This window comes from Mizuhopecten yessoensis, unplaced genomic scaffold (genome assembly GCF_002113885.1).
Source record: "Mizuhopecten yessoensis strain PY_sf001 unplaced genomic scaffold, ASM211388v2 scaffold6135_1, whole genome shotgun sequence".
Lineage (NCBI taxonomy): Eukaryota > Metazoa > Mollusca > Bivalvia > Pectinida > Pectinidae > Mizuhopecten > Mizuhopecten yessoensis.
The window spans coordinates 185,978-210,178 of NW_018406397.1; the positions used below are offsets into that span (position 1 = coordinate 185,978).

Below are 24,201 nucleotides of genomic sequence, written 5' to 3' on the forward strand. Positions count from 1 at the left end.
AAAGAAGACGTTGAAAAATTATGGCAGTAAAATGGCAAATGAAATAGGAGGATTATAACAAGGTTTACCTATTTATTAACTCATTCACTCTTGAAATTTCATAATGATCTATTCCAACCTTTGGAATTGGTAGAGTTCAAACGTGTCTGTAGGGGTGAATGAGTCAACATGTTAACTCTAGATATGATTGGCACCAGGGCTATCTCTAATACAACATGTCCAGCGAAATCAACAACAAAGTCAAATACATTTCATTTTATGGTTTTATTACTCAGTATTTTGTTTATTTCCTATAAGTTAAATATAACTTGTATTTGTACATTACTTATAGTGGAACAAAAGCCTAAAAAGGCCTCCAGCTAAGTTACATGGTATTTTGATTACAGCTGTAAGTTTTGTTCTCTATCATTACATATGTTTTACACACAAAACTATCTCATTCCTGCCGCCCCTAAGTTTACATATTAGACTCTGCTCTCATTCATTAAGAAGAGTCTAATATGCCCTAAGTGGTTGGGCAGGTTGATTACCCTGAATTGTCATGTCACTGGTCCCAGTTTGTTATAAACTGTACAACCCTAATAAATCAAATGAACTATCCCATATATTTGATGGAGAAATGTTCATATGTCAATTAGGGATGGAAAAGTTAAATATTGCAAGTGTAGAAGCAATGAGAACTTAATGATTTATTGAATGATATGATTTGAACACTGCCTACAAATATGTTCGGTCTCGCTTGCTGCAAAAAGGCAGATATTTATTGATTAAGTTCACGAAAATGTCTTGGTTCAATGAAATAATGGGGAAAAAATCATTTTCAAAGTTAGAAAAAATGTTCTGCTTAAGAATAAAACAAACAAATAGTAAAAATCATTTTGTGAGTTCCCAGAACTGAGAAACAATGCTATCAGGTGCCAGTAACATTTTGTGACCAGTTAACAATGTGCTCAAAAAGAAAGAAAAAGAAACATTTAAAAAAGTTATGAAAAATAATCAATTCTTGTGAATGTTCAACATGTGAGAGGACAAAAATAAATAAAAATGGATTTCAACTTGAAAGTGTTCAATTTTATAAGTGCACAATGGGACTTTAGCCATTAATCCATAGAAATAACAATAGTTTAGTCTGTATATTGATCAGGACAAATCAAATGCTAGATATAGGGGTGATGAAGTCAATGCTGAAAAATGTCAAATTGCCAGGATTTTTTTGTGTGTGCATTAATGAATGATATGATTGGGCCTGAAAGCCTAAGTGGTTTCATTACGTTTAATCACAGTTGGTGTCGGTATTTGTGATTTGTGGGTATTTATTATTGTACTCATAACACAACCCACCTATAATATCCTTTACATTTCTCTCCGGATGTATTGTCATAAATAAAAGTCTAAATTGCACAAACTGACAAAATCCTTGTATGGCACACCAGTCAATTTCACAAAAAACGATTCTGCCGAAAAAAGTCGGCAACTTTCACAATGAATGTTATCAAGCGATTGTCAGACTCGGACAAAAGCTTCTGTATCGGAAAACGCAATCATCACTTATCAAACACCAATAGGAGTTAACATGGTGAATACAGAACACAACCAGAAGTTCTTTTCAATTTCCATTTTTACCTGTTAACATGGTCATAAGAGAAATGATGTAAATCATTGTTAAAGAGGTTTGTACAAGTGTATGGTTCAGCGTGATTGTCAGACTCCCATTCAGCCACTAATGGTGTCACCACAGTTAAAAACAATTACCGATAAAAGGTTTTCACTAATTCCCGTTTCCAATATTGGAAAAGTGTATTTCATACGCGACATTAGGGAGTTTACCTGGGAATCTTATACACATCAGGGACCGAAAGTGGTCTGAAATTTGACCCAGATTACATTTCACTCTTTTGAAATAACGACGCTTTCTGTGGGATTGTGACCGACAATTTACAACGATGCTGATTAATGAAGCACGGATTTGAGTAAATATTATAAAGTTATTGCAAATGTATCTGTCTGAGTTCAGAGTATCTGAACAATTACCGCCTTTCTTGTCTCTACATTTAGATTGTCATCATAATGCACTCGGAATAAAAGTGCTTTTCTTTGTACCCAAGTGAGGCGGAATTGCTGGGTACGACCACATCGCCCAGGTAGAGTTACCGCCGTATATAAACATGACCTGTGATGTGGTATTGATCCACCATTACAAAAATCACTGATACTCGTGACGATAGCTCCGATTCTGAGGCTGACAGACCCAACAACACTTAAACCTGAATGTTTTATCAGAATGAAATATGAAAAAATCCCACAAGCTCTGGATTCAGATTCATTACACATGAAAATTAAAATCTAGATACTTAACAAAAAATTAAAAAAATTATGAGGTTTATTTTCAAATTTGAAATTAAAACGTTCATTATACAAATGAGTATTTTGAAAGATTGTTTACTTTTCATTGCATTGTAAAGAAGTAAGTTTAAAAACTAAATATAACCATGATAGTTTAGATGACAAGTTGTACTGATTACCTCTATACCAATTAATTACCTTTCATCATTTATCATATTCTTAACGATGAACAACTTGACTTCCTCATGTACCAATCGCCGGCATACAAAACCTATATTCCATGCATGAAGATAAATGATTTCTAAAGCTACGAGGATGCTGGCAATGAGGCATTCTCATTGGTTTAACCAGGACCAAACTGTTAGACTAGATACAATCTCAAGTGACTACCTGGGTATATATATATGTAATTTATAAATGCTTTTAACTTATATCATCAACATTTTGAAATTAAATATTTCAAAAAAGATGAATTCAATCAGAACCCATTTTCGTGTTAAGCTATGAGAGCTCTACAATAAGATGAACATCGTAGGTTCTTTCTCGTATCTTAAACAAGAAATCCCTTCAATAGGAATAATGTCAGAAACATCTGTTTCAGCTGCAAGTACATCAGTAGGCCTATTTCTCTACCACTAACACTTTGTGTGTACAAATTTTGTAATTTCCTATGAGATTAGCTGACGATACAAATTTAACAAAAATACTAGAGTAATGCGGACGGATATTTGATCTTTGACTATTATCCTTTATAGCAAATAATTTTTCATACATTTGCACTCCTTGGACAGAATAATGGCATAAACCATTTTATTTTACCAGACATAAATTAATTTTTGTAAAGTCAGATTTGATTAATTGCTATCTTGACAATTAAAAATGTCTTTAAAGTTGCAATAAAACTTGCTATAAAGGAAAATATACAATTTAAATAGACTGTATCCTTACTGTAGGAGAGTATACATAAACACTGGTTATGCTGCTATTTCACATTAAATACTAAAACAATCAATGATTAAGAAACACACAACTTTGATTTGATCAAACGTGTTAGCTATGGCACTGCAAAAAGGAAAACTGTTAAACAATTCAACTTAAATACATCAGTACAAAAAAAAATGTACTTGATAAAAAATGAAACCATCGCTATAACACTCATTTACAGTATGAAATTCTCACTAACCTTATGTTAAAGTTCGGTCCCCAAGAAAATAAATTAATAATAACATTGAAACATACTGTGAAAAATCGGTAACTTTTTTCTATTATACACAATACTTTTAATATGTATTACAAAATGATATTTGATTAAGAAAAAGGGAAAATGAGAGGAAGAAATGCAAGATGATTGAAATGCAATAAAATTATTGATAGAAAAATAAACAAATAAAGATCAAACATTAAAAACTGAAAAAGAAAAATTTATCAGGAACAATCTTCATTTTTGATTCGGAAGTAAATGCATACTGGTATAGTGAGAGCATAGTAAGGACAAAGTCTGTCCTCATAGTGAAGTACCAGCTCAATTAAAAACAGATTTACAGAAACAGAAACAATACAGTGTAACGCAAAAAACGGTCACGGAAAAGCTCTGTTTAAACCACAAAGTGAGATACAACGATTGGTACATACTGAAACAGGATATCTAAACAAAACACTGAATACATAATTTGGCAAATTTATCATTGAATAAATGATTAATTAAATAAATATCATATTTAAATATCATACATATCTCACTAACATCCGATACAAATCTCTTTCGCGTAAACTCTTGACACAACAGTTAACACATCAATCACACATTAACAATGACTGTTCCTCAGTAGCTGTTTCAATAGGATTGGGACTTTCAAAATTTGATCGTCTTTTTTCTATAAATATCTGACAAAACAAAAACGAACATTGATGATAATAACAAATAAACATTGCGGACTGGTTTTATGATTGTGCTGTGATGGCTTCAATACTGTGCGAAACCCGTGGGGGGCTAAGTGTAACCCCTGTGGGACTTATCAAGCCCCGCGGGCTGGGACTGTCTGATTTAGGTGGTGATGAGGCATTATAGTCTAATGATTTCACATACGATCTGGGCATGTCTTGGTCGGCGTCAATGTCCGAGTTCTGCGGGGAGAAAGTTTCCTTCATTTGTAACATTTCTTCTTCCTCCTCCCTCATCATCATTTCCTCCTCGTCTTCCTCGCTGCCCACCATGCTACTGCTAACGCTGTGGAGGCGACGATACATGTCTACCGTCATGTCCCCCTGCATGCTTTTTTGCATGTCCATATCACTGTTATCATTGATATCACCGCTCGCACTCAATTGTTCAATGTCATGGTATTCCATGTTATCACGAGACATATTTTCCCCATTCAGTTCCTGTCGATCCTGATCCAATGCGCCCTGGTGTGTATTTTCGAGAAGGGCGTTGTAGTCAAGGTTGATGCCTGGAGGAATACAGTTGCCCGTCTTCCAGTGTGTTTTTAATCCGCTGGCACTGATGTACTTCCTGTTGCACTGAGGACACTCGTAGGGCCGCTCATTTGTGTGCAGCCTTTTGTGAAGCTTAAGGTGCACAAACTGTGTGAATTTGGCTGGACAAAGTTTACAGTGAAATGGCTTCTCCCCGCTGTGGAGCCGCATGTGGGTCTTGAGGTTGCTAGTGGAACTGAACCGCTTGCCGCAGACCTGGCATTCATGTGGCTTCTCGCCAGTGTGAACAAGGTGGTGCTTCTGTAAGTGAGCGAGCTGTGTGAACCCTTTGCCACAGGTCTGGCACACAAATGGCCGCTCCCCTGTGTGTGTACGTAAATGCACTTTGAGGTTTGACAACTGTCCAAAAGTCTTGTAACATACATTACACTCATAGTGCATCTTTCCGTCCCGTTTCCTCAGTGGGTATGGCAGTGATCTATGACCTCTGGCACCCGTGCCATCATTCTTTGGCTTGGTGAGGTTGAGGACTTGATCAGGATGAGGAGGTGCTTGTGTAGGATGGGGGAACGGTGGCGACATCTGTTGCTGATTTCCCATTGGGTGGAATTGAGGTGGATACATCTGCCAAGCTAGACTTTGGTACGGGTTGAATGGATACATGGAGTTCATGGGGTTCATGGGGCTCATTGGGTACATGCCCGGAAGTGTCGGGGTCGGGAAGTACAGAGGTGGTCCCGAATTCGGTCCCAACTTGCTCATGTTCCCTGACATCAGTTTTGAGTATTGGTCATCTGGTCGGTTCATGAATGGAGACATTGGAGATTTGTCCATTATTGGACTTGGAGGAAAGAATTTTGAGTAGAAGAATGGATTAAAAGGACTGAACTGGTCTGAAGCTGGCCGATCCTTGGACAAATCCTCCGATTTAGGTTTCTGTTCATGAGTAAGATGTGCTGAATGAGCATGATGAGCTGGGTGAGCTGGATGAATAGAATGAGCTGGGTGAGCAGGAAGGGGAGGTAACACAGGAGGTTTGATGTCCATTGGAGGTTTAAAGTCAAAAGCTAACGAATTTCCTTTGAGAATTTTATCAGTTATTTCTTCACCATTTTCCTTCATTTTCTTCAGAAGCAGATTCTCGATAATTCCTGAACTCTTTTTAGGCGTACTGTGAGCCATTTTGATTGCACCAAGATGTAGGTCGTGAGAGCTCGGAGGCATTTGTAGAGACAACGGTTCCAGTGGATGACTAGGCTCCTTAAGAGGCTCACGTTTGGGAACCTTGAGTGGCGAATGTAGGGAACCCGCAGACAGCGACAGGTTGAGCGACAGGTTGTTGCTATGGCCCGACTTGTTTCTGTCACTACGGTACACATCTTGGTCATCGCTTGTGGGGCTGCCATCCCGCTTGTGGATGCTGTAGTCGATGGCGTAGCCATCCTCCCGAATACATTCCCCACTGTCACAGCTGTCATCCTTCAGGGGTTCCTCCTCATGTGGAGGTGTCTTTGTGCGAGAGGGACTTGTGTCCTCCTTAAACATACTGCCCGGGTTGGGCGGGCAGATTGGAAGGAAGCTCTTTGGGAATGGTAGATGACGTTCCAGCATTTGTCTTCCTGTAACGATACAATACAATGTTACATTAGTAAAGCTGTTAATTCAAGTCAGATTTTTTATCTTACTTTTTATCTTGTTTTAAAACAAAAAAACATTCACTTTGTCAAATTGTCTCAGTAGATATTCTAACTTAGTCTGACATACATCTACTAATCAAATTACTGTATACCGGCAATTTTTGTCACTTTCTTGATTCAATATCAACAGGGGTGTGATCAGGTCTTTTACTGTAACACATCATATACCCTACTATGATCCTAAAACTGTGAATTTAATGTAGCCCAAATGTTTCCAAGCAAATGAGAAAATAGCTCTGCATGAAACCAAGTCTTTAAACTGTATCACAAACACACGTCTCTTCGTCTAGCTAGGGGAAAGCTGTAAATACCTTGATATAGACACAATATAACTTTGATGAATGAAATAATTGCCTTGCAGAAGGAGACACCAGAAGTTGAAGATTATGCAGAACAAATTAATTCAAGGATCTCCTTTATCAGTTGGTAAGGATCCTACTACTCGGATTACAACTGCTGAATATTTGAATATTCTTTTATAAATTAGAAAGGCAGTAAACTATAGATGTTGTTAACTGTTTTCACAGAGCACAAATTATATTCAAACTTTAAAAAATTAACTTCGGAGAAAAGACTATGAACAGTAATATAATGTAGACAAAACCGGACACAGTTTGAAAACACAATAGTTCCTATCTAGTCTCAATTAATTTATCTATCATAGTAGAATAATTAAATTCATTTATAAAAGTCTGGTTTTCGATTCCAAAAGATAACTTTGTTTGAATGAAATGCTTTGATTAGCATATTTAAATTGAAACAAATTAAGTGAACCTATAAAGACACTATTATTCAATGATAAAGTTAAAACTTGTTAATTAGAAAGCTCGAAATTTATTTCAAAATTTCAATTTAGAAGAGTTTTTATGTAAAATTATTGTGATCATTGCAATGACAATAAATCAATGGATCGGAAACGAAACAATTTAATGGCTGGACATCCGACCTCGGGAATGGCTACATTCGCATGGGCTTATTTCCATAACACAAGGATTCAAAAATACAGACATAAGTTAAACTTATCATAAAACTGTCATTCAATTTAAATCTAACTTATGCTGACTCCTAAAGAGTGGAACAGTCCACAGGAGGGCTAAATGTTAATTTCATCTATAAAATTTGTATATGCAGACAATGAGAAAAATTCGCCTGGCAAATCCCTCCACAAAACTTTGAAAGAGATGTCTGAAATAGTCACTTGGGGTTGTAATTTCAACTTTGTTTATGGCGTGGGACGTTCCACGACAGGCGCGGTACCAGTCTCCTTAATATACTCCCATATTAGCATTTAAAAAAGTTGCATGCAAATTAATGGGAGTTTTATTGACTTAATACACCCAGCAGCCATCTGGATTAGGGTTTTGTTCTCTGCGCCCGTGCCATTGACCAGTTTCGATTTCCACTGGTCACAAGACAATAGGCGTGTGCCCGTCGATCATTAAATTACTACTCACAACAAATCGTACACGAAACGGCCATCCGTCGTCACAAGTAATACCCAGTGTTTTTTAAAACCATTATTCTGAAGATGTTTTATTCTACCCTGGAGCGAAAGTTCTGTGTGCTATTCATGAAAATCTAGATAGCACATGCTACAGCCTTAGACAGGGCAAATTCTATTGGGTACCTTTTAACATAAGTGGCTGATAAAAAGTAAATTCAATTATTGAAAATGTTCATGTTTATAAACTAAAAGTATACAATCGCTTTGGTGGAAATGTAACACCATATAATGTTAGAATTTTTACTGTGGACGTCACCTTAAATTATCACTGTAGATTAAAAGGGCTACTGACAGTGTCTGAACAACCTGAGTCTTCTCGCCAACCGACACAAGCTGGCGATACAATTGAATAACTTGAATTTACTTTTAAAACGTTTATTTTCAAAGGGTATATCAGCTTACTCGCCCTATCAACCGGGCTATCAGACACGCAGGCTGTTTAAAATAGCACAAGTATGTATTTTCAGATTTAATAAAAGACAGAACAATTTAATCTTTTTCTAATTTTTTGTGTATAAATATTAACTTTTTCACTTCATTTTTGCAGATAAACATATAATTGATAGGTAATTCTGTTAACTATCAATTTATATCAATGTCACTGTGTCTTAAAAACCTACACTAAATATATCCCTGGAAAGACTACCAAACTTGATACAAAGAGATACAACACTAAATTGGACAAGCCATTGTTACCTAGTATTTTTGGTCATATTGTATAAACGATTGTTAGAAAAAAAAATCTTAAGTATTTTGTATTACACTTCATATACAAGTAACTTAACAACTGGTTAAAAATAATTCCAAAACGGCAACAGTCTATGAAAATTCCTTGGAAAAAATATGAAAACAGTATTAGCAAATAATGAAAAAATTACCTCTATGATTCTAAAACTGAAATGTGTTTCCCTTTATTTTATCACCTCCTTGATTAATTGATGAACTTAATGAGTTAAGAACCAGTGATAATCAAGGACTCTCCTTGGATGATGCTACTGCAGAGGAAGACATGACCGGAGGAGATACAGTATCGAGACTCAGGTGCACCAAAGGATAGCCACAGCTCTCAAAGGAATTTCTCCTCAGTTAGTTTATCAAAGATGGCCAACTCTTCCTCATTTAAAACACCAGTGACATTTATAGCAGTAATTACTTGGATGATCTTTCAAAAATTTACTTTATTAACCAAAATTGGATATAAGATTAGGAAAAACTCTCTTTGATGAAAAGAAGTAAAAATGGGAATATTTCCATTTTGGTTGCTGCGGTGGCTGGAGGCCTTCATGGCGGCTGTATAATTCACCGACATCACTTTGAAGTTGTTTAAAGGATCATATAGATCGTACAGTATCATCTCAATTTCAAATTAAGTCACAAGCTATGCTTACAGGCATACTTCACTAATCAATTGTTATTTATGTACGACGCTAAAAATATATCTGGTGAGCTTCTGGATTCAGATTTCAAACAATCAACTTTTAATCTTCGATAATGTCTCTTTTCTTGGTTTATCAAATATGTTTTACAAAAGTATAAGAAAAACATATTGCCTGTTATTACAGAAAGCCCAGAAATCCGAAATTTTCAAATTAACAGCAAAATGACAACCTGCTTTTAAAAGTAATTACACTATGTAGTTTTATGTTCATAGACATTACTCAATGTGACAACAGTGTTATGATTTACTATGAGCTGTCCATCTTTTTGTGAACGTTTATTGTCCATCATCATACTCTTAAATCCGTCAATTAAAAACATTGTCAAACGGAGGTGTATGAGGGTTCAGATCAGCAAATCATAATCCTTTTGAAAATTTTAAAAGAAAACCTAATGAACAAATGTAAAGACACTTCTGTTAACCCTAAAGTAACACTTGAACCTTATCTAATCAAAGACTTGGCAGTTCCATTAAAGACATGTAGGCATGAGTGTGTTAAAAAAAATATGTGAGAAACGTGAAACTTACGCCATGATTGAAGCATCTCCTCCCCTGTGATTGGGCAGTTGATGCGGTCAGCATACTCGCGGCAGTACCACACCATTAGCTCGGTGTTAGGAGGGATCGGCTTGATGGTGTAAAAGTAGATGTTGAAGTCGATTTGACAAGCGATCAGATTCTGCTGGACAGACGAATACGCAAAGTTGATGTAATGCATCCAGCTGCTCTTAGTCACATCGCTGTTGTCGATATACTGGTACACAGTGTTGTTACTAAAGATCTGTAAATACACAAACATTCACACGTAATTAAATAATTAGCATTGATCAAGGTAGGTATTAAGATTGAACAGGTGTGCTTACCGGATAAAATCAGAGAAAGTTTAACATCAGATCAATCACAAGTAAACATTATATAACATCAAAAGTAAACACATCTAATGATATTTAAAAAAACACACCATTAAGTTCCGTAATGACACCCTCTTTTCATCACCGTAATAAACTCCGTAAGAAACAAAGAAAACCTCCGAACACTATACGATATATTTTTTCCCAGATTATATATGATATTTTTTGTGGAAATTTATGAAAGGAGGCTGAGATTCAGATAATGTTTTTATGTATCATTGCTGTGTTACTATTTCTATCTCATCTCCCGGTCTGTTGGTAATCTACACCTCTGCTATCTTGTAGTACAGCGTAAAAACTTGTTTACCGAGTAGTGAAACGTCCTCCCGTAAAAGTTAATACTTTCGCCCCATTAAAAGTTAATATCCTATCTACATGGACTAGAAAATGAAAGGAATTATCACAATTTTTCTAACTGTATTATGACAGATTAGGCTCTTCCTCTGAGAATCTGAGATCCTTTCGTTTCATTTTCGTAAAGAAAATCTCTTCAAGTTAAAATGTTTACGATTAAGTCTTTCTCTCTGCAGGACTGGTTTTAGCCCAGCACATCCCTAAGTCTTTTGGTGATCTGTCGTGGGAGGAACATCCTGTAGTTATGATGGTTACAGAATCTCGTTATAAATCAACCCTTACTAACCAAATAGCTCATCTTCTGTATGTAGGTAAAACAACTGAAACATCATCTAATACACTCGTGTGAACTTGATGTCAGATACAGTAATACATCAAATCATTATCACAATAAGCTTGTTTTTTTTGTATTTCGCGTAAAAAAATAATCCTCCTGTTTTTTGTCCAGATGAACTATTAAGTTGAAAATATCCATTTATCAAAATATCATCCCAAAATATCGCAATAAATTTTTGTATATTAAAAAGCTGACATTTTCCTTTTACTTATCAAATAAAGTGATATAAGCAAGGCATACAGAAACACGGAGAAAGATCATCGGAGCTCAAATCGAAATGTCAAAAATGATTATTTCAACCAAATCTACTGAAACGTTTATCTAGACCGGATAATTCTTACACCCAATGTTTCTGTAGCGGAGATAGGGCCCCCGAGCCTTCCTCATGACATGTGTCTATCTACAAGTATGTACGGGAAACAAAGTAGTTTATTACTGGGAAAAAAAGTCTCAAATTAACCTAACCGTCTTATCAAGGGTATCTGCTGAGATATGGGCAATACATCTTAGAAAATGGCAGAAAATGTGTGTTATACTGCGAACAGGAGTCTTCAACGATGACCTCCAAATCAGACCTCTTTTACAAAAATTACTTCAAGTGGGGTGAAACTTTTAAACAAATTTGTCATTAGAACTCATGAATGAAACGTACAGGCTACCTGTGGTGAATTTGCAGGAAGCGCACTCGGTATTAGATAATTCAGTTTAAATCAACAAATTTTTCTCATAAAACATTTTTTTCTTCTTCCCATTTACAGAGATAAGAAGACAGGGAATTGGATTTAGCCGACAGCTAGGCTGTTACCACACAGAACAAATCTACTCATTTCATTAAACATGTCATTCGCTTTTTGAAATACATTAATTGATGACGGTCTCGTAATGAATTACAAGGTATTAGTATTCATAGAAAAGGAAAATAAATTCAATTTTCATACCAGACTGTGTCTAGTAGATCATTTGAGTTAATTCATTGTGTTGAATGAAATCACATACTTTTCTTAATCTAATTCAATTGAAGGTTTTGATAGCATATACTATCACCTACATGTATTTATAGAAACAAAATTAATATAAATCTTTATCATTCTTATATTCCAGATTATGACAAAAATGTTAATTTATTTCTCTGAAAAGAATTTTAACAAAAAAAATTAATGAAATAAATTTTTACATTAACAGATAAGCTAAATCAGTTTAATTTTCTCTTTCTTTCCTGACCTTACTGAACATCAGTTAAGACTTTCAATGAAATATCAGCTCTTAGAATCATCACTGACTCAATTCTGTTCACTCGATCAGCCAATGCACATCTCAAAACAAAATTGATAACCTTAAATTCACTGGCGTCCCCTTCAGCTAATATATAATTCATAACATTGAGTAAATATCATTATAGGATAATGGCTACAATGATGAAAAATATTAGGTCTTTTCTGTCTTGTTTCTGACCCTATATATAAATGTCTGTGTAATTGATGAAATTATTTGGGATATATGAGAAAACCTGATATCATTACATCAGTCTACTCGGCTTTCCTTTTCTATTCAGCCTTCATAAATTAACAACCAATTACCAGCTCAGATAGCAGGCCTCCTAAATAAGAACATACACCATTTATTAAAGGGAAATAGCTTCCATAATTTCTCCCATTTCACTTTCTCTGTAAGACGTTTTCAGCCCCTTCCATGTCGGTAATAGAGTTAATGATATGTTACACGTGAGAAGTAGGTGATTCAAGGATTGTCCCCACCTTACTAACTCAACACCACCTCAGCTTTACATTTATAAATGTTCAAAATACATTCTTTTTGTTAAACATAAAAATGATTTTTTTGTGCTTTCTTTTTACTTCAGATGATTTTTATTTCAACCAATTCAGTTTAAATCTTATTTTATTAATTCAAGTGTTAGAATTTCAGAAATTTAACAAATGTAAATTCTATAGTAATGTGTGTGCAAAGCTTGTAAGGTCTGTGCAACTGTGTGCTAGTCTCAAGAGTATATACGATCCAGACTATATGATCCATACAACACTTTCTCCACCTGTGACCAATTAGCAATTTATTATGCAACCACCCAGAGCAAAATTACTCTTTCATAAATCAATAAATAGAAACCAAGCACAAACAGACATGTAAGTGGAAACCTTAATCGTTTATATCGTTTATATCTGAAGAAAAAAAATTAAGCATAAAAATAGGATCCTTCTGTTATATGACCGCCAGCTGTCTCTCCCTTTTAGATTTAACAATCAAAACTTGACAGAAGACACTGAAATATTGAATGCAATTGAAACCAACTTTCAAATTAGTAGAAAAAACTTTTTCTTCCAGCGAACACATTTCTATCCCAAGGCTGAGCTTAGATGGAATGTCGATGTTGTGAAAGAGAGTGTTTTGGTTGTAAAGAGGGTTTGGCCATCATAGAGTGTCATTGGAAACCCTTGTTAAGAGATCCTACAATCTTAATACCCCCATCATCTCGAAAAGACATAAAATAAAACAAATAAATAAAATTTTATAAGGGAAGAGGACTCTATATCAAATTTCAAAACATAGTTTAGGCTAGTAAATCAAAATTTCAACAATACTATAATTTTCAAAAGAAAATAATTCCAATAATAAAAATATCATTATAGAAAGTTTAAAACACCTACTGAAATTCTTAGGCCACAAGTTGAATATATTCAGTTGATAAATGTTTCATTTTATTCAAATTTCTTCCTGTGACAACATGAAAACAAAAAACACTATATTAAAATACCAAGGTACTTTATTAAATATTCTGCAGAAAATTTGTGTAGGAAAAAAAGTGGAAATTCTGCTTCCTACATTTTTGCATTTTTCACTCTAGTGACTTATTTAGGATTAAAGATTTGAATATTTTTTTTTAAAAATAAATGACTTACCTTCCATATGGAAACTCTATCCGATTCTTTTCTGAGGAACGGTTCCTTTGAATAAACGTCTCCGACTAAAGGTCCGAATCGTGTCCCACGTGGAATGTAATCAACGCTCCACACACCTAACGCCTGTGAATCAGAAAAACCGAGAGAAATTGTTAGGGAGTGATTAATTCAAGCCCAAAAATATCAAAAGAAAGTTGAGATGAGTTCATATCTGTTATCTCCTGGTAAACAAAATCGTCCTCCAAAGGTAGACCAACCTAAACATGGTATATAGCTCGGCTTGTAAGAAACGCATTTCCTTTTTGTTCAAAGATGGAGTAACATTGATCTGTAAGAAACCGTGGTACAGTTGATGGTTATCTACCCCGAAAACCACTGAAGTCAACTATTTTCCTGGGCAGATATGTGATTAGCAAATTAAAACCAATTAGCAGCCAACCACTGGAAGAGGATGAGCCATGCATCCCATAATGTCATGATATATTATGTCATAAACAACAAAACATTTAGGTCCCACACATCAATCAAAAGTGAAACTGCAATCATTACTCCGAAAAAAAAAGCCCTGGGATGTAAAATTAAACTTATTAATATCTTCAAGACTATTTTTTTATGAAAAGCCTTAAATGATCGTCAGTGAAATCTATAAAGAAAATCTAACAAAATAAAACACCTTGTATGAGTGAGGCTTGGACCGAGAGGGTCAGAGTTAACCAGTCGTGTTTAAACCTTCTCAATCAATGAAGCTGCCATCCGTATACTCCCCCTAAAAACCTCACAGACTAGATAAAAAAAGAGGATATTTTTTTGATGAAATGATGACTTATTTCCGAGTTGCATCTCCGAGTATGATGATTGGAGGATAAGGCCTCGTGCAGGACATATCCCCACCAGCATCTCCCCCACAGGGGGTTTGTAAAAAAGGAAATTCAAGATTAGAGTGAAAAAGTTGAGACTCCTCTATAACATTGATACTAGTTTCATTGGCAGAGTATTTCAGCTGTCAAGCAACACCCACAAGTGTTTACCTTCACGTTTTGAGAAAAAACACAGAGCCGCTTGATTTCTGTGTGATCTCCAGGGTATCTTTAAAGAAAGTACTGTGGGTTCCCCGGTGACCATGGCGATGGCTAGCCCCGCCAATCACTTCAACAGCTAATTATTCAAATTAACCTTCATGTTCGCCTCAGAATCATAGAAATCTAATAGAGCTTTTATAATTTTGAGATCTGTTTACTCAACTGCTTTGTGGATAATGATAAACAGAAACAGAGGCCTACCACCAGCTTTTAATCAAAGAGTGCAACAAGCTTCAATGACTTTACACTTGTACATGAAAAGCTGTTATATCTCCTCGCAAATTACACCTACCTGTACTTGATTTATCATCTCAAAAAGAATTTCAAGTGTGAAATAAGTTTAAAGGCGAAGAAAGTGAATGTTCAAAAGAATTCCGTGATTACAAATTGTAACTGTAGTGTAAGAAATATCAAATTGGATAATTTTATTTTTAAAAATAAATAAAACACATGAAAAAATCTGTTTATATATGAAATATTATAAGGTTAATTGAAGAGTTTTTCGGTAAGTGATATCAATAAGAAATCTAAAAATCTATGGTACGAGAAACAAACATGTCAATAGATACGTTTGATGGAAGCCAATCTATCAGTGATTCGCACCTGCATTACACACTCGGCACGAAGTACTTGAGACTTTAAATGTATTTCAGATGAATGTGATTAGGGGCCCCCACTTCCATGTGGAGAACTACATAAATAGGCATAGTCACAATTTTCACAACTTAGAGACTCAAACTTCAATATGTAATTCACACACTGAAATTCTATAGTCATTATTATACGTAACTTATTAGCAATGTCAAGTTTTTTCCCCGAAGGACTCTTTTCTTTCATGAAACGCCTGCTTTCAAAGAAGTGAAAGTTTGATAATTCAGAGACTCTCAATTCAAGTGCCATTGGTATCATTTTGGCAAATCTTGCTTTTTAGTTTCAATGGGTTCCATCAAAGACACTCTTATCAAAGTCTAGTTTCCGCTGCCTAGTGAGCAAGACATAAAGGAAAGCGCGGAGATCTTGCCCGATGTCACTTCAAGCAAGTTAAGGGAAATTGAAAAGGTGAAAAAAACAAGATTTCGTATTAACACCCAAAAACAGGTGGGTCAATCTCCGCAGAAAAGAGCCCATATATATTAATAGAGGAGTATAAAAACAAGACAGAAATCAAAATCTTTCTGATCGGAAGATGTCGTGAAAACATGAAAGTGTGCAGATGTTTCCGCGTTAAGATCTGACAAATGTGAAATTTGAAATTCTGCAGACTTTAATAATTCTTAAATTGGTCTGTTGATGTTTGCAGTGATTTATCATTTATGACTTATATGAAGTTTAAATCTTATCACTTCCCGTGGTGGGGGTCTGCGGATGACATCTTACGTGTAAATTCAGGTATCGTTAAAATCAAAATTATACTCAACATTACTTAAATGCTATCTTCAAAGATGTTTTTTGGCCTCTATCTACTACCTACAAGTTATTACATTTTCTGCAGGGCTTTTAACAAGCAAATTCATAAAACGGCATGAAGAATTCGAAAATTTTACAACCGGAAGCCAGCGTTAACATCAAGTTGATAAATCTATGTCAATAAATTAGTTAGATTTTTTAAAAGTAAGTGAACAAGTTGTGTAAATTCAAACTGATGTTTCTGAAATGTCTATAGCTATGGCAGCTTGGATTCCCAACGAAAAAAAATATATATATAAGTGAGGATGAAATAAACAAATTGTGAGAATCCGAAAATAGTGAGAGAAAAAAATCTGAGTACAAACCTATTATAAAGCATCCATTTTGAGATTTCCAAGACAACTGGTATCTAATCGAGATATTATCCGAACTTTTCTCACCAGAATCTGTTGCTAAAGTCAGACCTTCACGACTGACCAAGTAGTTTTGAGCTTGCATGGAAGCAAGCATGATAACTACTTACCAACAAAACCCGCTCTTATTAGCTTAACAGCAGTTAAATAGCGTCTAAATATCCCCAAAACTACCGGCTTCAAAAGGCCACGATAATCTCATTCACCTCCGTTTAAAAATAATCCCGACCTCTCGGCTTTGTATTCACTTTCTACAAGGATAAATCGTAGATAAACATCTCGCCATGGAGCCACTTCCCGTTTAGTTCATACTCCTTTCACTTACTATGCAAATTAGTACAAGCCATAATTAATATCACAAAAACCGAAGGAGAGAGGAACCAATGGAAAGCGTGATGAGGCCACTAATTCGAACGTCAGACTGATTAAAGTAATTTAAATCTTGAAATATTTCATCAATCTTTGTGGGGACCCATGATCATGAATTTGTCTAGCTGACAAGAAATATCTCTTTTGTGAAAGGGAAAAAAACTGTTTAAAGAGCTCAGATTTTTTTATTCTCATAATGATAGCCATGCTAAATGAAGACCAATTAACATGAGTTAGAGAAGGGAGGTGAAAGTAGAGGGCAAAATTAAGTTTTGAAGGTCAGAATTAACAGCTATCTTTAAAATCAGCATAATGGGCCGCTATCATGTAGAGTTAACTATTCCAATGACTTCAGAATTCATTTACTATTTATTTATTTGATTTTCCATTGGCCAAAACAGTAAATCGGTGAATTAGCACCAGACAATTTTAGACAGCTGAGGTTTAATTACGAACCCATCAGGAACATCACTTATATCTCTGTAACATCACACTCAGCCAATTTCTCATAACTGTAATTCTATTTTTCTTTTTGATGTGATAACATCGCTGATAATTTTCCTTCACCAGTTACACAAGGCCAACGGAAATGATTTTCACAAACAGCAGATAAAAATATGAAAACTTGATACACTTATAAACTGATCGTGTTTATAACTTGATGGCTTAATTATGAAAGAATTTTCTTTGATTAAAGACATTTTAAAATTTCTTTTCAAAATGCAACAATGAACAGATAATTTCACTAAAATTTTCAACTTTCCATTCTTTTCAAACCGATATAAATCATAGAGAAAGATTAAACCATTGACATACCATACCTTGAGAAAATGTATCACACACAGTAAGAATAATTTAAAGATTATTTTTTACCTGTAGTGAAAGATTTTAAATTTGAAGGTCAGTCAAAAATATAATAATTCAGGTCCTTTACCTTTCAGGTGACTTTGTGGTGTTTTGACTTGGGAACTTCGACTTCTTTTAACTTTTCTCTACAGGGTGTCCAACATTAATCTATCCTATATGTACCGCAGGTATAATGGTTCATCTTCCCTTCCCCACAAATCAGTTTATGTAATAGGGTTTTCTACTAACCCCACAAGTCATTTGGTATATCAAGTTCATACAAAATGGCTCCAAGTGGAGTGTACTTAACAACCGTATACCTGTTCTTCATACCTTTCCATTTTTTCAATACCTATTACTTTACAAAAGTTAAACACCTTTTTGATATTGTATTCTCCAGTCATTTTTTCAATGTGTTTTTATCTATGAAAAGCTAAAAGTTCTTCTTTTATACGAAGGTCCCCCCCCCCTATCATAGAGCCCTGTCACTTTTTGAAAATATGCGATCTATGGATACATTGAAGACTTAAAGGGGCCTTGTTTATTAGATGTGGATGTATGTCATGTCCCTGTGATAATGTTGTGTCTGTTGACAAGTCATCTCCCTGTATAAAAAGGCAGAGCCCATGTATTGTTTGCCGAGTGAAAGTGTTCCTTTTAGCAGAGGAGGTCCCTCATGTCGCCTTGATCAATAAAGCAAGCCAGCCCCTTTCACTGCAAAACAGACAGGGGGATCGCCACAAAACATGGCTGTCGCCAGGTTTTACCATAATTATAATGCTGCTTGTCAGGCTCAAGGCTTTCTGAGAGTTTCTAAACATATCAAATATTGAAATGGAAAATAGCTGTGTGTTTGTCAATGAGAGAAAATTACTACCTGAGAAGACTAGAAGCATTGGTCACTGTATGACTGTATAATATCCAATTCTATGCACACATACTTTTTCAAACGTCGTTCAATTTCTGCAATCTAATTTGATTGGTGTTATTAACTTTGAGAAATTTTCCTTTCATAATTCTCACACTGTCCCACCTGTAATCTTTACAATGAGGGGGGTCAGGGTTGAACCGAATCGGAGTCTAAAACTCAAATCAAAATTAGTCTCGCGTACCATCCAGAACCTCTGCGCGTAAAGGGATTGCTTATCATTGTTGTGCCGTAACGGGTTAACAGTGCCTACAGACAGGAAGAAGGGTAATGATACGCTTATTATGTCCTTTGTCGAGACAATTTCACCTTTTAACTTTCTGTCTGTTAAACACTTCAATGCTCATGTAAATCTCCGACCCCAGAAAAAGAAAAGAAATTGAAAAGACAAGTTTGAATTGAAATAAAATTGCAAGTGCCTGGAAATACGATACAAAATTTATTTTCAAATTGGCATTTATTTGAAAATGCATTTTAAAAGCAGTGATTGTCCTGCAACAAAAGGTTTGATGTGATATTGAATATCTATATATCGCGATAGCATCTACACCCTCATGACTTAGTGTGCCTTATACATGTGGAATTACTAGAAAGTTTTACACTAAAAAAATCCCATTTAAGTGGTCGTAATTGCATTTTGCAAAACTGTTGGTAATTGCATAATAACTGTTAATTACCCATCCTTACACATATCATTGCCTCCTATTGGGCAAAAAACCAGATCTAGAACAGGAGAGATAAATCAGTTTGAACCATCGATTGTCATCGGATAAAGGTGCTCAGGTTGTCAGATTTACACCAAATAATGTTTCACTTTAGTGGGATATCAATGACAAAATTGGATTAATAGGCATTGGCAGTGAATGATTCGCTCAGTGTCTACATAATTTGAAAGTTTTCTTTTGTAAATTTGATCTTGGAATTAAACCGTTTTTCCACAGGTAACATACCTCTTTGATGTCTTTTTGATAATCTTTGTCCACCACAAGGAGCTAACTTGTAATTTGCGCTTCATGTTTTTAAGTTGCATTTCATAAACACAGATTCACAGATAATGAAAATTAACCTGAAAGGAATATTTCAATTGACAAAAATGAACAACTGAAAATAAATCTGCAGTAATTACCTGGTATATGCAAGTCTGGTACCCTCAAATCTTACAATGACAAGTCACAAACCAAACTCCTAATCCGTGTAATGACCTTAGTCTGTTACAGAGATACTCTGAGTCTGTGTATAACCACCTTCGGCAGGGTCACTGACCTTTTTTATCACCAAATTGATGCAGACAGATGAGGTTATGTTTCGTCCAATCAAAGGACATCTATATGATCACATATATCTACAGCTAGGGATATCTAGGTATCTTAATACCTCTCCTAGTATACACCTTACCCCCATTTAGTGGGAGGGCAATCAGATTCCTAATCCCCATGTATCTTAAGTCCTACAGACATTACATAAAGTTGTATCAACGCTCTCAATTAATACTGATAACTCCAACAAACTTTCAATTTTGTGCTGGTCAAACCAAAACAATGGCGGAGTTCGGCGTGGAAGTGAACACTTATCAAGCTAATTAAACAGGGCAATGTTTGACAATCACCCCCCCTCCAGCTGAGTGTGCGTGACCTTCCCACATATTCCACATAACCATAACAAAATGAATCACATATTTCCAATTCAACAACTTTTCATTTGTCAGCAGGACATTTTATATAGTGTCTCTGACTGTAAACAATCAGATCACCAGCGATCATCTTTTGGAGTCTACTATCACTTTCCTGATAAAAGCTGACACAATCAAAATAGAAATGGATTTTAATTATGTCATTGTTGTGGTAAGGTCCAGGCGACTATTGCTACAGGTAAGAATTTTCCCGTTTCTCTCACACTGTCGGCTAGATAACACCCGTACAGGTGACAGATACGCAGATAACTCACAGATTATCTTATTAAGAAAAGTCGGTACTTACTCTCTGCTCTTGTACTTTGGAATTGTGGGTAAATTTAAGTGACTTCCATTTGAGATAAAATATCAAGAACATGGTTGATAAGAATAAAGTTGAAGCCCCTATACAAAAAAGATGACCCCTGTGCTATTTTATTATCAAACACACTGTTGATCATCTCAACAAATTTTGAAGAAAGGATGGCTAAAGTACTTATGATAAGTATCAATGAACAAGAAACAACATGAATTCTGATTATTAGAAATTTACATTGATTAGAATAGGTTAGTTTTAGGTCCAAGGTATAAAGATTGCATAAAGCAAATTCAAACATATATGAAAGAAATTAACATAAAAGCAAGGTGAGATAAATCAAAATTTACTGATTCTTAAAAATAACATGTCTAGCCAGTTAAACTTTGTCAGTTGATTTTTTTTATTGATATCTTATAACATGTACAAATTTTATCATTGAAGTATATTTTACTGAATAAAAATCAGATGCAGTAGGAGCATATGCCCTGCCAAATTACCCCTTCGTCTCTTGTGGTTTTCAATTTGATATCATAGTTATCGTCAAAGAACATGAGGGGAATGGATCAGATGTTCCACCTGTGATTGTCAAAGTATGACAACTCTGTCTTTGTACTTGTTCTGTTTCGTAAACAGAGGATGGTGTCAATAAGTCCAAGCAGTGTTTTTGACTCAAGCAGAAAGTGTGAGAAGCCACTTACAGCTATCGAGACCTTTCATTGGCTGTCAGATTCATTACAAAGGAAAGCACTTGTACATCTACAGCGAAAGTTATTCAGATATTCCTCATTTAACAACCAAATCATATTGTCCTTGAGTTCGCTGTGAAGAGATCTCAGCAGAGTGGCCGTGTCGAAACAGCTGCTTAATGTACCATAGAGAGTGTTTCCACTCCAAACAGATCAAGGCCTCCACAACGGTCAAAACCTTCACAAGTACCAGCCAAATGACATAAAAGTAAAACTTGGTGTTTTAGCCTTAGAAATCTTATTTGGAATAAAGAGTTTCATGGCCAATGTATTTGATTGAGTTATTTTTATGTTTTCTTTCTTTACTTTCAGTTTGAATACCAGTCCATATTTTTTTAAATCGGTCATATCTATCAACAGGGAAAGTCTAAACTTGGGAAAGTCTAAACTCACTTAGGTTTCTAGGTTACTCCACATCATTAAAAGCAACAGTTATATTTCACTTTTCTTGTTATTCTTTATCTTTTCAAATTGAAAACGGAAAGATATGTAAAGATTTCCTAAAATAACATATCTGTACTGTATGTGACAATTGAAAGTATGATAGAAATACACAAATAAAATCTCTCAAAACAAGTAGAAATGGAATACTAAACAAATTCCTTGGACGGTAAAAATTGTTAATTTTATGAAACAAATTATTTCAAATTTTAACTTTGTTTTTGTTTTGAAAATTACAAAAATTTAAAGATATCAGAATAGATTTTTCTGACATCAAGTTTAAACTTTGATATCAAGAACTATTCATTTTTTTTTTTTCATTTCAAACAAATGATTTTGTTAAATTCGGAAAAATACATCTTGATACCTTTTTCATATTTAGACCCTAGAAATATATGTTTTACACTACAATTTTTTTTAAGTCTACTATATTTATCCATATATAAAACTTAACTGTCATCATTCATTTGTAATGGTCTACTCAATTTCTATAAATGGAAAAATCATGAAAGGTTTCAGGTAAAATTTGTGTCAGATCTATTTCTTCATTTTATAGTCTTACCTCTTATCAATAAGTGTGAATGTAAATGGACGAGTGAGAAATGATCTCATTTACTCCTGTACAGGCAGGCTTGGTAGTATCAATTTACTGGTAGAAAAACAGCTTGATAAAGAAAGTATGAATGATGAACAGGATGAGAAAATGATTAGAATTGAGATAAGATTAAAGTTTAAACTTCACGCTTATCACAACCAATCACTAATAAGCCAGGTACATCATATACAAATCTCACGACAATCTGGTGTTTATCGCTGAAATAATAACCGGAGAAACTTATAGACGGAACAGGGGTTGCAAGCATGTTGGTACAAATAAAATATTATCATATTACAAAAATAATAAATTGGTCTGCCCTCCTTGATGTGAACTGCATGGGTGTATAACTAAATATATGGGTAATTCTTCAAATGAGAATTTCATATACAGCAATGAAAGAAATTTCATTGAATGAAATTAGTAAAAAGGCAACAATATAGAAAATTCACAGCTGAATGAAAAAAATCATGAAATTGTTAATTTAAAGAAAATGATGAACAGTATGTAGCATTGGATATGTTTTTACTTGAATCCGGAGGCTAACGCAACAAATTTTCCCCCAGTTGGAAGCCAATTACTGATGTCTCCCCCAGTGAGCAACTGTCAATCAATTGATTACCTTGGTTACAAAGTTTGACACTAGGGACTGTATCAAATTTACTGGAACATACACTCTGTTTATGGAGGAGTTATTTTGCATTTTTTTCTACGTCATAACAAAAGGTGTGTGTTACGACCAGAGACAGAAATATTTAAATTGTTACTTTTATTACCGTCATCATGATGTACAAGTCCATTCCAGCAAGGTTTAAACAAAACTGTTACAACTAAACTGTAAGAATTCTCAAGTTCCAAGGAACTCTAGATCTAGCACAAAAGAATAAGCTTGGCGAAAGGTTTGGACGTGTATAACTGTATTTCATTTGTAATTTTAACTCTCAGGTGTTTATTTACTCTTTGTATGGAGAATTTCATTACAAACTGTATTGTCTGTCACAATGGTAAAAGACTCAAGTCCTCTGGAATAAGATAACTAAACGCCATTGTCGGACGCAAACACATTGTTACCTTCGCGATGGTTCCTAATTTGCATATTGACAATCAAGTGAAACCTGTGTTTAAGGTTAAAGTAGCTCTGTGGGTTTTATTTCCATTAACAAAATATTTACGATAACAAATTTATTTTATTGCTCCAGTTTAATGAAAATTCCGCTGGCAGTATTTTTTTTTGAGGTTTTCATGCCGATTAAGTTTGCGTATAAACTCGATGGTTTTCATGATTACATACATAAATACATGTTAAAAAGTTGAGTGAAATTTCAAGATCAGACATGAAAACCCAATAAATCTACTTATTTGTCATTTGATGTTTATTCTTACTTGAGACAGTTTCCAGCTTTAAAAATATATTAATATATGACTTGTGTAAACTATCAAGTATATATATATGAAAG

The 24,201-nt window shown here is 34.8% G+C and overlaps 1 protein-coding gene across 5 annotated transcripts in view; it reads right to left on the reverse strand.

Moving 5' to 3' along the window:
* Nucleotides 1-1,272: 1,272 nt before the first annotated feature.
* LOC110451528 (PR domain zinc finger protein 1-like) overlaps nucleotides 1,273-24,201 on the reverse strand; it is a 57,470-nt gene continuing 34,541 nt past the window's right edge. For 4 of the 5 annotated variants that reach the window (XM_021499598.1, XM_021499597.1, XM_021499600.1 and 1 more), the window contains exons 3-5: nucleotides 13,933-14,055; nucleotides 9,947-10,199; nucleotides 1,273-6,398 (exon numbers count right to left, since the gene is read on the reverse strand). In XM_021499598.1, coding sequence (XP_021355273.1) covers nucleotides 4,285-6,398; nucleotides 9,947-10,199; nucleotides 13,933-14,055 — 2,490 coding nt within the window. In that variant the 3' untranslated portion in view covers nucleotides 1,273-4,284. Of the gene's footprint in view, nucleotides 6,399-9,946; nucleotides 10,200-13,932; nucleotides 14,056-16,783; nucleotides 16,902-24,201 lie in introns of those variants that run through there. The other variant, XM_021499601.1, reaches the window with a different exon arrangement.